At 42.7% G+C, this 15,122-nt stretch overlaps 1 protein-coding gene across 1 annotated transcript; it reads right to left on the reverse strand.

Moving 5' to 3' along the window:
• Window positions 1–1,541, reverse strand: LOC123066351 (uncharacterized). Its single transcript, XM_044489444.1, has 2 exons — window positions 1,419–1,541; window positions 1–1,338 (listed from the first exon to the last, which is right to left on the reverse strand). Exon 2 carries the CDS (start codon window positions 1,310–1,312, stop codon window positions 890–892), a length of 423 nt encoding a protein of 140 aa, XP_044345379.1. The 5' UTR covers window positions 1,313–1,338; window positions 1,419–1,541; the 3' UTR covers window positions 1–889.
• Window positions 1,542–15,122: the final 13,581 nt, after the last annotated feature.

The following is a 15,122-nucleotide window of genomic DNA, read 5'->3' on the forward strand; positions in this document are numbered from 1 at the left end:
ACTGCAGGTGACGACACATGAATTAAAATCAAATTTAATATGTGCGACTAACTCGTAAGCACATCGAATGCTTACCAAGCAAAAAGAGACAAATCAAAAGAATGGCTCATGAGGAAGTCATATAGAACGTGCTTTCCTGTTATAACGGGGGTGCTCATGTCCATCGTTTCACCACAAAATCCATCCTTCGGAAGTTCCCAGTAATAAGATTGGTTGTCATTCCATTTGTTCAGACCTTGTGTTCTGAAAGGAATCATACCATCAAAACTTCCACTCGGTTTAAGCATTTTGTTAGGAATAGCAACTTAATCTTATTAGGAGGCCAAAGGCATCATATATACAAGTACATGAGAATGCCAAAAGGCTAGAATGTAAAAGACCAAAAGTCACCACTAATATAACTCCCCCCCCCCCTCTCAAACTCATGGTGGATCCACAACACTGAGTTTGGAGAGGTGAAATCTATGTTGCGCTCTAGTCTGTGCCTTTGTGAAGAAGTCCGCTAGTTGTAACTTGGAAGGTACATACTGAAGAGCAATAACATGATCCTGCACAGCAGCCGCACATAAGAAGCATCAACACCAATATGCTTGGTAAGCTCATGCTTCACGGGGTCCCGCGCAATACTGATAGCACCTGTATTGTCGGACAAGAGGGTGGTAGGTGTAGTAACAGAAACACCAAAATCCTCAAGTAGCCATCGTAACCACGTCACCTCCGCCGTCAGAAGAGCCATAGCTCTCAACTTAGCCTCTGCACTCGAACGGGAAACTGCAGTCTGTTTCTTCATCCTCAAGTACCAACTCGAACACATAGAAATGGGAGGAGACGGCCGGATCAAATCCCAGGCGAGCGTACGAGTCCGAGGACCATTCATTGGCAGGGAAGGTTACCCATTTCTCAGTGGCAGGATTGCACACCAGGTAATCCGGTTCTTCAGGATAAGGCTTGGAACATCGACAGAGGAGGAGGCCGTTGCAGCAGTCCAGTAAATCAATCTTCTCGCATTTTGGCAGGAACGAGAGGGAGGCGTCAATGGGGCACCAGTTCCTGAGACGCTTAGGTAACCATGAGAATCAGGTGGACGGCGTTTTAGGTCGTAGATTTTGTAGAAGAAGCCGGCGAGGGTCGACCGGGGAAGCTTCTCGCGGTGGTCGGGATGGGCGATGAGGTCCCGCCAGCGCGTGGAGACGCACTTGCAGCAGCGGGTGGACTTGTACGGCACGCGCGAGATGATCTCCACCAGCAGGTCGTCGGGGAGCTTGGCCGTCGGATCGCTCATGAGGGCCGTCTCCATGGACCCCGTCGCCATCTCTAGGGAGGCAAAGAGCGGCCAATCTGCAGATCGGGGAGGAGGACAGGTTAGAGAGATACGTCCGGCTAGCAGTGAGGAGAGAGTGAAGGGAGAGATGACCTACCAGATGCGTGGCGCGCGAACAGCGAAGAGAGTAGCGGCGAGGGCGCCGGCGTTGGGTGCTCCAATCCGCGCCGGCAAGTTGGTGGCGGCGAGCCGGTGAGGGTTTGGTTTGGGGTGTGGGGAGCCAGGGACCGGGGAGGCGAAATGGATGGACTCTGCGGACGTGGTTATCCAAACTCTCAAATGAAAGGGAAATGAAGGAATGGGACAAATACCCCTAAAAAAGGAATGGGACAAATGAAAGAATTCAATTCCCTGCTCAAATGGAATGACCTAAGATTTTATTCACATTTAAAAATATAAATAGTCTCCAATTTAAGGATTCTTTTGATTGCATGAAGTAGAAACACAGGAACGGTAAAATCATAGGATTGAGACGACATGTCCTATGAATTCTTACATGATTTCAAAACATAGGAATTATAAGGGCCTCTTTGATTCACATATGCACATAAGGAGTACACATCCACTGATCGCGAAGAGGCTGGCGCCAGTGGCGGAGACAGCACCCGGCGAGCCGGGGCTGCTGCCCGGGCTCCCATGGTGCATGTGCATGGAGCTTTAATAGTAAACAAATAGTTTCTTCACAGTTTATTTGGGCAAAATATAATTAACTTGGCATCACGTATATCTTGCCCAGGCTCTAAGTTTAAGCTGGCTCCGCCACTGGCTGGCGCGACCTCAAATCTTGAAGATGCGACCGATCGAGACAAATGGGTCGACTAGGGAGACCGGCCTAATGGACAACCCAAAAGGCAAACACAGGCCTAGGCATCGAAACAAGCTCAGACCAACAGGATTGTCATCAATTGGATGTGTGAGTCATCCAGTGTACCTGTTAGTTCGAAGAGGGACAAACAAGGCTATAGTAATGCGCTAGGCTGCATCCTCTACGAAATTGTGAGCATTAATGAAAAGTCAAAAGACAATAAGCCACCAGCGAGCACTCCTCATGTGAAGTTGCACACTCGATATATGTTCTCGAATGAGTCCCTATAGGCAGTGGCGTAGCTACGGCTGGGCCAAACCAGGCCATGGCCCGCCCAGCTGCACAAGATTTCAGTCAAGATTAGTGTACAATCTGGCCGTAAGAGCAAAATTTTAATGGTCCTTCTTATTCCAATCCGTTTTGGCCCGCCCACACAAATGACTGTAGCTCCGCCACTGCCTATAGGAGACCACTCTGGTAAATAACATAGCCATCTCCATGTTTCCACTTCTTTTGAATGGTTGGAAATCCAAGGCCAAAAATGAACACCTTGCTAAAGATTGCGACGAGATCCAAAAGATGTGGCCTTCGGTTTCTGAGGTGGAATGGAACCTATTCGAGGAGCACGGCAAAACCCTTAAAGTAAAGGTGATGGAAAAAAATGAAGTAGAATATGCAAGCACAAAAACCAACACCATCGGAAGTCGTGGTTACCCAGGGAAGAGGTTGAAGTGCGCCAAGCAGGACTTTGAGTTTGTTGCGGCGGCACACCAAACCCCTTCAAGCACTTCCAAAACCCGTGCCATAATGATTTCATCCGAGTCTGGTACCATTGGGACGAGGAGAATAAGAAAGAGGCACTCTTGGACAAATAACAACTAAATTCAAGGAACTCTTCGTATTAGCCCGCGTATTTTTCTCTGAAATAAAGAGCAAATCAAGGTATTCTGCCATCTGTAGTTCTAGAAGGCTTTAAAATGTTGTCGGGTTCCCAAGCCTTCAGCGGTTCCAGGCGATTGATTTTGTTAGTCTTTGCAGGGTTGCTCCAACAGCCTCGCTTCAATAGATTGTGGTGTTTGCTCCTCGATGTTGGCCTTGATTTTTCCATCACTCACCACATCATTCATCTCCATGTTGTCCCCACTTCGCCTATTTCCCACATGAACCCCAAGAAGATGTTGATCCCCTTTTAAACCCTTCCTATTTTGTCTCTGGAACTTACTGCACTGCTTCTCTTCTCCATTATTCCTTGGAACATTTTCATTCCACCTTCCCACCCCGGTTCCCCGTATGCAGATCCTCTCCACCCAAAGCCCCTACACTTCTCCCTTTACCAGGCATATTCAAATATGTCTTGTTTGAGCCCTTAACTTCCTCCGACCCTCCAGCATCTTGTAGCTCGCTCGGCTTTGTAACCCCAAAGGCCAGTTGTTTCCCTATCCCACTAGTTCCATCCTTCACCTCTCCTGCAGGCATCAGTGATTTAAGTGGGATAGGCACCTACTGGTATGCTCTAACCTTCCCCTTATGGTCCCCAAGAGTTAGCGGTTTATTTGTCCTCCAAGCGTCCTTGTTAGTACCCAAGTTTCTTTTTAATGAGCTAATGTTAAAACTCTTCCCGCTCCCTCCACTTCTTCCCCCCAGAAGCTCATCCCTCACACCAATTTCCTTGGCTCGTGTCACTCTCCCTACAGGGTATAGAAGCTTCCATCCATGCTCTTTATTGGGGTTCCTCCCTTTTTCTCAACTTGATGTTGCACTAATTATTTACATGGGTCGAGCCACTCACATGTGAAGCAAAGATCAAGCAGGAACTCATACTGAATCCTAAACCAGAGGAACACATCGGTTTTATCATCACTCCCCCATTTCCCGTCATCTTCATCCTCCTCTATCATGAAACCTCGCATAAGGGGCTCCTAGATATCTAGACGAACCTTAACTCTAAGGAATTTGCCAATTGCCACCTCACCTACACCCACATACACTTCCAGAGTCTCCCCTATGAAACCTCCGACGACTTCGCTTGAATCCCGACACATCTTATCGAGGGTAGGTTGAAGATCCTCATGCACACCACACCGGCACCCATTTGAATTCATATTCAGCAAAGTTTTACTCGGGACAAAATCCTCCACCACCAAGAGTGCCTTACCAGATTTACATGGCCCATCCTCAAGTATTTTTTCTCTTCCTTGTCGGCTGGTGAAACGTGAACAAGAAGATGTTATCTCCCATGTCTTTGCAATCCAAACCCCTCATAGAGCATCATACTCTAGCCAGAGCATTGGCTAGTGCCTTTGCGTGAGCCAGCTTATCTGACAGGATCAAAGATATGGCTTGTGGCTCCACAACACACACCTTTCCTCCCCCTCCCCATCCTCCTCCTTCCAGACGATCTTCCTCCCTTAGCTCTCCATCTCCAACAATTTTAGACTCTTCATCAATCCTTTTACCTGATCCATGATCCCGAGCATCCTCCAGTGAAACGCCAGACGAAACTAGGTTTGGTGTGGGTGGTGTACGGTCGTGTTCCCTAACACACACGACATGATTGTGGTGGAGGGAGGGATGGGTAACTAGATCTTGGCACAACCCTTGATAGGATTTTATCTATGTAGCAGAAACCCTAAGGGCATGTATAATGGTGCTATCTTAGGAGTGCCACGTAGGATAAATAATGAGGTGGAGAAGAGAGAACTCATAAGAAAATGCTTGTCTTCTCTTATTTAATACTCCCTCCGTCCAGAAATACTTGTTGGAGAAATGGATAAAAATGGATGTATCTAGAACTAAAATACGTCTAGATACATACATTGCTCCAACAAGTATTTCCAGACGAAGGGAGTAGAAGACAAGAGATAATCTCTTAGCACAATATGTCTCACCACGTTTTTAGGAATAACCAGTTATTAAAGATAAGGTTAAGAGATGACCCATTATAGACACTTTTTTTGCCATATCTAAACTACATGCAAAATTTAAGATAAGACTATCTTATCAACGATTCTAAATGCCTAAGACGTGATGATCGCTGATCCTCAAAAAAGATCCTAAAAAAGACATGATGATCGCCTATCCTATCGCTAGTAACCAACCGTCACATGAGGTACAAACTTGTGATGGAGCATTAGCTACGTGCTTCTATGTTAGCAACAGCTTCACCGCCTTATACGTTCGTCCAGTACACTTCAACATATTGGACAATGCAGCAAAGTATTTAGTAGCAAAGTAGTACGGAAGTAACGGTAACAGTGGTAAAAGTAACAATAGCAGTTTTGTAGTAATTGTAACAGCGGCAACGGTAAAGTAACTAAGCAAAGAGTGATATGTGAAAAGCTCGTAGGCATTGGATCAGTGATGGATAATTATGTCGGATGCGATTCCTCATGCAATAGTTATAACATAGGATGACACAGAACTAGCTCCAGTTCATCAATGTAATGTAGGCATGTATTCCGAATATAGTCATATGTGCTTATGGAAAAGAACTTGCATGACATCTTTTGTCCTATCCTCCCATGACAGCGAGGTCCTATTGGAAACTAAGGGATATTAAGGCCTCCTTTTAATAGAGTACTGGACCAAAGCATTAACACATAGTGAATACATGAACTCCTCAAACTACGGTCATCATCGGTAAGTATCCCGATTATTGTCACTTCGGGGTTAACGGATCATAACACATAATATGTGACTATAGACTTGCAAGATAGGATCAAGAACTCACATATATTCATGAAAACATAATAGGTTCAGATCTGAAATCATGACACTCGGGCCCTAGTGACAAGCATTAAGCATAGCAAAGTCATAGCAACATCAATCTCAGAACATAGTAGATACTAGGGATCAAACCGTAACAAAACTAACTTGATTACATGGTAAATCTCATCCAACCCATCACCGTCCAGCAAGCCTATGATGGAATTACTCACGCACGGCGGTGAGCATCATGAAATTGGTGATGGAGGATGGTTGATGATGACGACGACGACGGATTCCCCTCTCCAGAGCCCCGAACGGACTCCAGATCAGCCCTCCCGAGAGAGTTTAGGGCTTGGTGGCGGCTCTATATCGTAAAACGCGATGAATCCTTCTCTTGATTTTTTTTCTCCATGAACGTGAATATATAGAGTTAGAGTTGAGGTCGGTGGAGCTTCAGGGGGCCCACGAGGCACGGGGGCGCGCCCCCTAGGGCGCGCCCCCCACCCTCATGGACAGGGTGTGGGCCCCCTAACGTTAATTCTTTCGCCAATATTTTTTATTAATTCCAAAAAGTTGCTCCATGGATTTTCATGACATTCCGAGAACTTTTATTTGTGCACAAAAATAACACCATGGCAGTTCTGCTAAAAACAACGTCAGTCCGGGTTAGTTCCATTCAAATCATGCAGGTTAGAGTCTAAAACAAGGGCAAAAGTGTTTGGAAAAGTAGATACGTCAGAGACATATCAACTCCCCCAAGCTTAAACCTTTGCTTGTCCTCAAGCAATTCAATTGATAAACTGAAAGTGATAAAGAAAAACTTTTACAAACTCTATTTGCTCTTGTTGGAGAAATATGTAAAGCCAGCATTCAAGTTTTCACCAAAGATTATGAACTAACCATATTCACAATAATACTTAGGTCTCATGTTTACTCATATCGATGGCATAATCAACTAGCGAGCAATAATAATAAATCTCGAATGACAACACTTTCTCAAAACAATCATAATATGATATAACAAGATGGTATCTTGCTAGCCCTTTCTAAGACCGCAAAACATAAATGCAGAGCACCTCTGAAGATCAAGGACTGACTAAACATTCTAATTCATGGTAAAAGAGATCCAGTCATAGTCATACCCAATATAAATTAATAGTAATGCATGCAAATGACAGCGGTGCTCTCCAGGGGTGCTTTTTAATAAGAGGATGATGACTCAACATAAAAGTAAATAGATAGGCCCTTCGCAAAGGGAAGCAGGGATTTGTAGAGGTGCCAGAGCTCGATTTTGAAATAGAGATAAATAATATTTTGAGCGGTATACTTTCATTGTCAACATAACAACTGAGAGATCTCGATATCTTCCATGCTACACACATTATAGGCGGTTCCCAAACAGAATGGTAAAGTTTATACTCCCCCACCACCAACAATCATCAATCCATGGCTTTCCCGAAACAACGGGTGCCTCCAACTAAAAACAATCCTGGGGGAGTTTTGTTTGCAATTATTTTTGATTTGATTTGAGCATGAGACTGGGCATCCCGGTGACCAGCCATTTTCTCGTGAATGAGTAACCCGCCTAACATGGAAGATACAAACAACCCTAGTTGATACATGAGTTGTTTGAGCATACAAAACATAATTTCATTTGAAGGTTTGGAGTTTGGCACATACAAATTTACTTGGAACAGCAGGTAGATACCGCATATAGGAAGGTATGGTGGACTCATATGGAATAACTTTGGGGTTTATGGATTTTGGATGCACAAGCAGTATTCCGGATTAGTACAAGTGAAGGCTAGAAAGAGAGTGGGAATCGACCAACTAGAGAGCGATAACAGTCATGAACATGGATTAAAATTAATCAACACTGAGTGCAAGCATGAGTAGGATATAATCCACCATGAACATAAATATCGTGAAGGCTATGTCGATTTTGTTTCAATTACATGTGTGAACATGTGCCAAGTGAAGTCACTCGAATCATTCAAAGTAGGATACCACCCTATCATACCACATCACGACCATTTTATTAGCATGTTGGCACGCAAGGTAAACCATTATAAACTCCTAGCTAATTAAGCATGGCATAAGCAACTATAATCTCTAATTGTCATTGCAAATATGTTTATTTACAATAGGCTGAATCAGGAACGATGAACTAATCATATTTACAAAAACAAGATAGGTCGAGTTCATACCAGCTTCTCTCATCTCAATCAGTCAATCATATATCGTCATTATTGCCTTTCACTTGCACGACCGAACGGTGTGAATAATAATAATAGTGCACGTGCATTGGACTAAGCTGGAATCTGCAAGCATTCAATTCAAAGGAGAAGACAATGTAATATGGGCTCTTGGTTGAATCAACAATAATGCATATGAGAGCCACTCAACATTTTCATTATGGTCTTCTCCTCTCGACCCCAAAGAAAAGAAATAAAACTATTTACACGGGAAAGCTCCAACAAGCAAAAGAAGAACAATAAATCTTCTTGGGTTTTCTTTTAATTATACTACTACAAGCATGCAAAGTAAACTAGAGCATCGATAGTACAATGAAAAAGTATGAGCACTGACAACTAGAATGAGTGTGTGAACATGAATGTAATATCGGTGAGAAATACGTACTCCCCCAAGCTTAGGCTTTTGGCCTAAGTTGGTCTATGCCCATGGATCAGAGCTACTCTCTCCGGTGTACTGAGGAGTGTCATCCGAGTACCACTAGCTCGCGATATCCTCCGGATCCCACTGATAAAAGGACGGTCGATAAGGGTCAAGTGGTGGTTCCGGCTCAGGCTCTGGAGCTGATGTCTGGCCCCGGTACGCGTGAACGGCCTCTGGCAAGATGAGGTACGTGACTGCAGATAAGTCAAACAAAGAGGGTACAGGCAAGATAATAGTCTCACTGTGAGTTTTATGAAATCTCAAATTATACCTAAGCATCTTCTCATCATTTTTAACAATAAACTCATGTGCTACCATACTCTTATAATCTAGAAAGGTAGGGGGAAGCAGCTTTTCTTCTTTCTCATAATGCTTAATAGGTATCCTAAAGTGTTTAGCAAGGCGTGAAGCATAGATACCTCCAAAGATGGGGCCCTTTGTACGGTTCAGACTTAATCGTTTAGCAACAATAGCGCCCAAACTAACAGTGTTATCACGAAATAAAGCATGGCACAAAATAACAATATCAGGAACACTAAGGTTTCCACAGTTCCCACGACCAATTAAGCATCTACTAGCAAATATTGCAAAGTAACGTAAAACATGAAAATGTATGCTAGTAATTCTTGCATCGGGAACCTTCCTCGTTTCCCTACAGTAATCATGTCAATAAATCCATCCACATCTCTACGATGTGGTTCCTCTATGCTACCCTCGAAGGGTATCTTGCAAACCGCACAAAAATCACATAATGACATCTCCCTAGCCTCATCATATAAATGAAACTCTACTGAAGGTGGTGATTTCTTAGAATGAAAGTAAAAATTTTGCACGAAAGTATTAGTGAGTAAGAGATACTGTTCGAGCTGGTCGTGGAGGAAGTCGGCGAGGCCCGCATCATCAGCCAAAGAACAAAAATCATCATGAATACCGACTGCTCTCAAGAACTCATCACAAGGCCATTCACACGGCCGAACTTCCGCGACGCGAGGGAGATTATACTTGGGCTCTTTATTCTCCTTACTTTGTTTATCCTTTGAGCTTTGGCTAGAAGAGCCCCTCAAAAATCTCTTCATCATTTTCTGAATTTTTTTGAAATTTTTAGTAACTCAAAATAAAAGTGAACCAAACTCAACAAAATTGATAGCAACTACTCCTACAAGTGCCTAGAGACTATATCATGCATTAGAACTACTTGGGACCAAATAAATTTGACATGCAAGCCCAAGAACAGGGTCACCTAGCCAGCAAAAGTTTGCAATGAATAAAGCACTAGAACAAAAACTAATTGGATCATTGGAGGAGTCACATACCAAAGAACAATTCCCCAAATCAGTTTTGTGAATGGAGCTTTGAGCAAGGAGATCGAAAATGGCAGCAAGATGAGCTAGAACTCGTGCTTGAGTTGGTTGGTGATTTTTTTTGGAGGAAGAAGAAGAGTATGGGTGCAGGAATAAGTGGAGGGGGGCCACCATGGGCCCACGAGGCAGGGGGCGCGTCCCAGGGGGGTGGGCGCGCCCCTGGCCCTCGTGGCCAGGTGCTTGCTCCCTTTGCTGTGTTCTCAGTGCCACCTATTCTCAAATATTCCAGAAAAAATCATATTTAATTTTCAGGGCATTTGGAGAACTTTTATTTTCAGGGTATTTTTTATTGCAAGGATAATTCAGAAAACAGACAGAAAATACTATTTTTGCTTTATTTAATCTAAATAACAGAAAGTAAAAAGAGGGTACAGAAGGTTGTGCTTTCTAACTTCATCCATCTCATGCTCATCAAAAGGAATCCACTAATAAGGTTGATCAAGTCTTGTTAACAAACTCATTCCGAATAACATGGAACCAGAGAAATTTTGAATAACACTAGGTTACCTCAATGGGGATATGTACATCCCCAATAATAAGAATATCATATTTCTTTTTGGCAGTAGGAAGAGGAAATTCAAAACCTCCAATTATAATCGATTAAATTTTTCCAATAGAATTTATACTGTGGACTTGAGGCTGTTTCCTCGGAAAGTGTACCGTATGCTCATTACCATTAACATGAAAAGTGACATTGCCTTTGTTGCAATCAATAATAGCCCCTACAGTATTCAAAAAGGGTCTACCAAGGATAACCGACATACTATCGTCCTCGGGAATATCAAGAATAACAAAGTCCGTTAAGATAGTAACATTTGCAAAAACAACAGGCACATCCTCACAAATACCGACAGGTATAGCGGTTAATTTATCGGCCATTTGCAAAGATATTCCAGTAGGTGTCAACTTATTCAATTCAAGTCTACGATATAAAGAGAGAGGCATAACACTAACACCGGCTCCAAGATCACACAAAAGCAATATTAACATAGTTTCTTTTAATGGAGCATGGTATAGTTGATACTCTTGGATCTCCTAGTTTCTTAGGTATTCCACCCTTAAAAGTATAAATAGCAAGCATGGTGGAAATTTCAGCTTCCGGTATCTTTCTTTTATTTGTAATAATATCTTTCATGTACTTAGCATAAGGATTAACTTTAAGCATATCAGTTAAGCGCATACGCAAAAAGATAGGTCTAATCATTTTAGCGAAGCGCTTAAAATCCTCATCATCCTTTTTCTTGGATGGCTTAGGAGGAAAAGGCATGGTTTTTTGAACCCATGGTTCTCTTTCTTTACCATGCTTCCTAGCAACGAAGCCTCTCTTATCATAACGTTAATTTTTTGATTATGGGTTATCAAGATCAACGGCAGGTTCAATCTCTACATCATTATTACTGCTAGGTTGAGCATCAACATGAACATTATCATTAACATTATCACTAGGTTCATGTTCATCACCAGATTGTGTTTCAGCATCAGAAATAGAAATATTATTGGGATTCTCAGGTGTGTCTACAACAGGTTCACTAGAAGCATGCAAAGTCTTATCATTTTTCTTTTTCTTTTTAGAAGTACTAGGTGCTTCAACATTATTTCTCTGAGAATCTTGCTCAATTCTCTTAGGGCGACCCTCAAGATACAAAGGTTCCTGAGTCATTTTACCCGTTCTAGTTGCTACTCTAATAGCAAAGTCATGTTTATTATTATTCAATTCGTTGAGCAAATCATTTTGAGTCTTAAGCACTTGTTCTACCTGAGTGGTAACCATAGAAGCATGTTTACTGATGAGTTTAATTTCACCCTTAACTCTAGACATGTAATCACTCAAGTGTCCAATCATATAAGGATTACTTTTCAATTGTCTACCAACATAAGCATTGAAATTTTCTTGTTTAGCCATAAAGTCATCAAAATCATCCAAGCATTGGCTAGCAAACTTAGTAGACGGGATTTCAACTTTATCATATCTATAGAGAGAATTTACCTTTACTACCCGTGTTGGGTTATCAAGACCATGGATTTCTTTAATAGGTGGTATATTAAGGCCATGTATTTCTTCAATAGGAGGTAAATTCTTAACATCTTTAGCTTTAATACCCTTTTCTTTCGTAGATTTCTTTGCCTCTTGCATATCTTCTGGACTGAGAAATAGAACACCTCTTTTCTTCGGAGTTGGCTTAGGAGTTGGTTCAGGAAGTGTCCAATTGTTTTCATTATTCAATATATTATTCAATAGCAATTCAGCTTGATCAACAGTCCTTTCCCTGAAAACACAACCAGCACAACTATCCAGGTGGTATCTGGAAGCATCGGTTAGTCCATTATAAAAGATATCAAGTATTTCATTTTTCTTGAGAGGATGATCATGCAAAGCATTAAGTAGTCGGAGAAGCCTCCCCCAAGCTTGTGGGAGACTCTCTTCTTCAATTTGCACAAAATTATATATTTCCCTTAAAGCAGCTTGTTTCTTATGAGTAGGGAAATATTTAGCAGAGAAGTAATAAATCATATCTTGGGGACTACGCACACAACCAGGATCAAGAGAATTAAACCAAGTTTTAGCATCACCAATGAGAACGGAAATATCTTAAGGATATAGTAATAGCGAGATTTCTCATCATTAGTGAATAGGGTGGCTATATCATTCAATTTAGTAAGATGTGCCACAACAATTTCAGATTCATAGCCATAAAAAGGATCAGATTCAACCAAAGTAATTATCTCAGGGTCGATAGAGAAATCATAATCCTTATCAGTAACACAGATAGGTGAAGTAGCAAAAGCAGGGTCATATTTCATTCTAGCATTCAGAGACTTTTGCTTAAGCTTAGCTAATAACTTATTAAGATTAGATCTATCATTGCAAGCAAGAAATCTCTAGCAGTTTCTTCATCCATAACATAACCCTCAGGCATAACAGGCAATCTATATCTAGGGGGAGAATCTTCATCATCACTTTCATCAATATTATCAGTTTCAATAGTTTCATTCTCTCTAGCCCTAGCAAGTTGTTCATCAAGAAATTCACCTAATGGCACAGTATTATCAAGCGTAGAAGTAGTTTCATCATAAGTATCATGCATAGCAGAAGTGGCATCATCAATAACATGCGACATATCAGAATTAATAGCAGAAACAGGTTTAGATGTCGCAAGTTTACTCATAACAGAAGGAGAATCAAGTGCAGAGCTAGATGGCAGTTCCTTACCTCCCCTCGTAGTTGACGGATAAATCTTGGTTCTTTCGTCTTTCAAGTTCCTCATAGTGATCAGCAGATATAAATCCCAAGTGACTCAAAGAATAGAACTATGCTCCCCGGCAACGGTGTCAGAAAATAGTCTTGATAACCCACAAGTATAGGGGATCACAACAGCTTTCGAGGGTAGAGTATTCAACCCAAATTTATTGATTTGACACAAGGGGAGCCAAAGAATATTCTCAAGTATTAGCAGTTGAGTTGTCAATTCAACCACACCTGGATAACTTAATATCTGCAGCAAAGTATTTAGTAGCAAAGTAGTATGGAAGTAACGGTAACAGTGGCAAAAGTAACAGTAGCAGTTTTGTGGTAATTGTAATAGCGGCAACGGTAAAGTAATTAAGCAAAGAGCAATATGTGAAAAGCTCATAGGCATTGGATCAGTGATGGATAATTATGTCAGATGCGATTGCTCATGCAATAGTTATAACATAGGGTGACACAGAACTAGCTCCAGTTTATCAATGTAATGTAGGCATGTATTCCGAATATAGTCATACGTGCTTATGGAAAAGAACTTGCATGACATCTTTTGTCCTACCCTCCTGTGGCAGCGGGGTCCTATTGAAAACTAAGGGATATTAAGGCCTCCTTTTAATAGAGTACCGGACCAAAGCATTAACACATAGTGAATACATGAACTCCTCAAACTACGGTCATCATCGGTAAGTATCCCGATTATTGTCACTTCGGGGTTAACGGATCATAACACATAATAGGTGACTATAGACTTGCAAGATAGGATCAAGAACTCACATATATTCATGAAAACATAATAGGTTCAGATCTGAAATCATGGCACTCGGGCCCTAGTGACAAGCATTAAGCATAGCAAAGTCATAGCAATATCAATCTCAGAACATAGTGGATACTAGGTATCAAACCCTAACAAAACTAACTTGATTACATGGTAAATCTCATCCAGCCCATCACCGTCCAGCAAGCCTACGATGGAATTACTCACACACGGCGGTAAGCATCATGAAATTGGTGATGGAGGATGGTTGATGATGACGACGGCGATGGATTCCCCTCTCCGGAGCCCCGAACGGACTCCAGATCAGCCCTCCCGAGAGAGTTTAGGGCTTGGCGGCGGCTCCGTATCGTAAAACGCAATGAATCCTTCTCTCTGATTTTTTTCTCACCGAATGTGAATATATGGAGTTGGAGTTGAGGTCGGTGGAGCTTCAGGGGGCCCACGAGGCAGGGGGCGCGCCCTAGGGGGGCGCACCCCCACCCTCGTGGACAGGGTGTGGGCCCCCTGACGTTAATTCTTTCGCCAATATTTTTTATTAATTCCAAAAAGTTGCTCCGTGGATTTTCATGTCATTCCGAGAACTTTTATTTCTACACAAAAATAACACCATGGTAGTTCTGCTGAAAACAACGTCAGTCCGGGTTAGTTCCATTCAAATCATGCAAGTTAGAGTGCAAAACAAGGGCAAAAATGTTTGGAAAAGTAGATACGATGGAGACGTATCTGACAATACAAGAAAATGCCATAAAAGGACCATAAAAGAAATGAGAGAACTCCACTCGAGCGCTCTGCTCTGCTCGTGACGGGTCGCCACTCAAAATGGCAGTTTTCCCCATGGGGGCGGGTATCCGTGGGCATTTACTCGCTAAGAAGTGGTGATGGGGGTCAAAATCCCCCCACGGGTATAACGGGGCGGGTATCCGAGAAGCAAGCGGGGTGGGGATGGGGGGCAAACTGGCTCGATGGAGCCTCCATGGATACACGGGACCCATCTGTCAGTCAAACTGGCCACCCAGTATATATACAAGAAACCCTAAATCGACTCGTCCGCCTCCACTCTCTTCCCATCCCCGCAGCCGCCTCTCCCTCTGCCCTCTCACTTTCACCAATCCCCCTCCCGATCCACTCATCCATCCAACCCTAGATCGACAACGACCGGCGGCGCCCTGCACCAGCCGTCTCATCCGGCCGCCCCTCCTGGTGCTCGCCTCCTCGTCGCCCATTGCCCTCTC

Source organism: Triticum aestivum, chromosome 3B (genome assembly GCF_018294505.1).
Source record: "Triticum aestivum cultivar Chinese Spring chromosome 3B, IWGSC CS RefSeq v2.1, whole genome shotgun sequence".
Classification (NCBI taxonomy): domain Eukaryota; kingdom Viridiplantae; phylum Streptophyta; class Magnoliopsida; order Poales; family Poaceae; genus Triticum; species Triticum aestivum.

Coding starts and splice junctions, on each gene's coding strand:
- LOC123066351 (XM_044489444.1), bottom strand. CDS start 1,312: ATGGCGACGGGGTCCATGGAGACGGCCCTCATGAGCGATCCGACGGCC.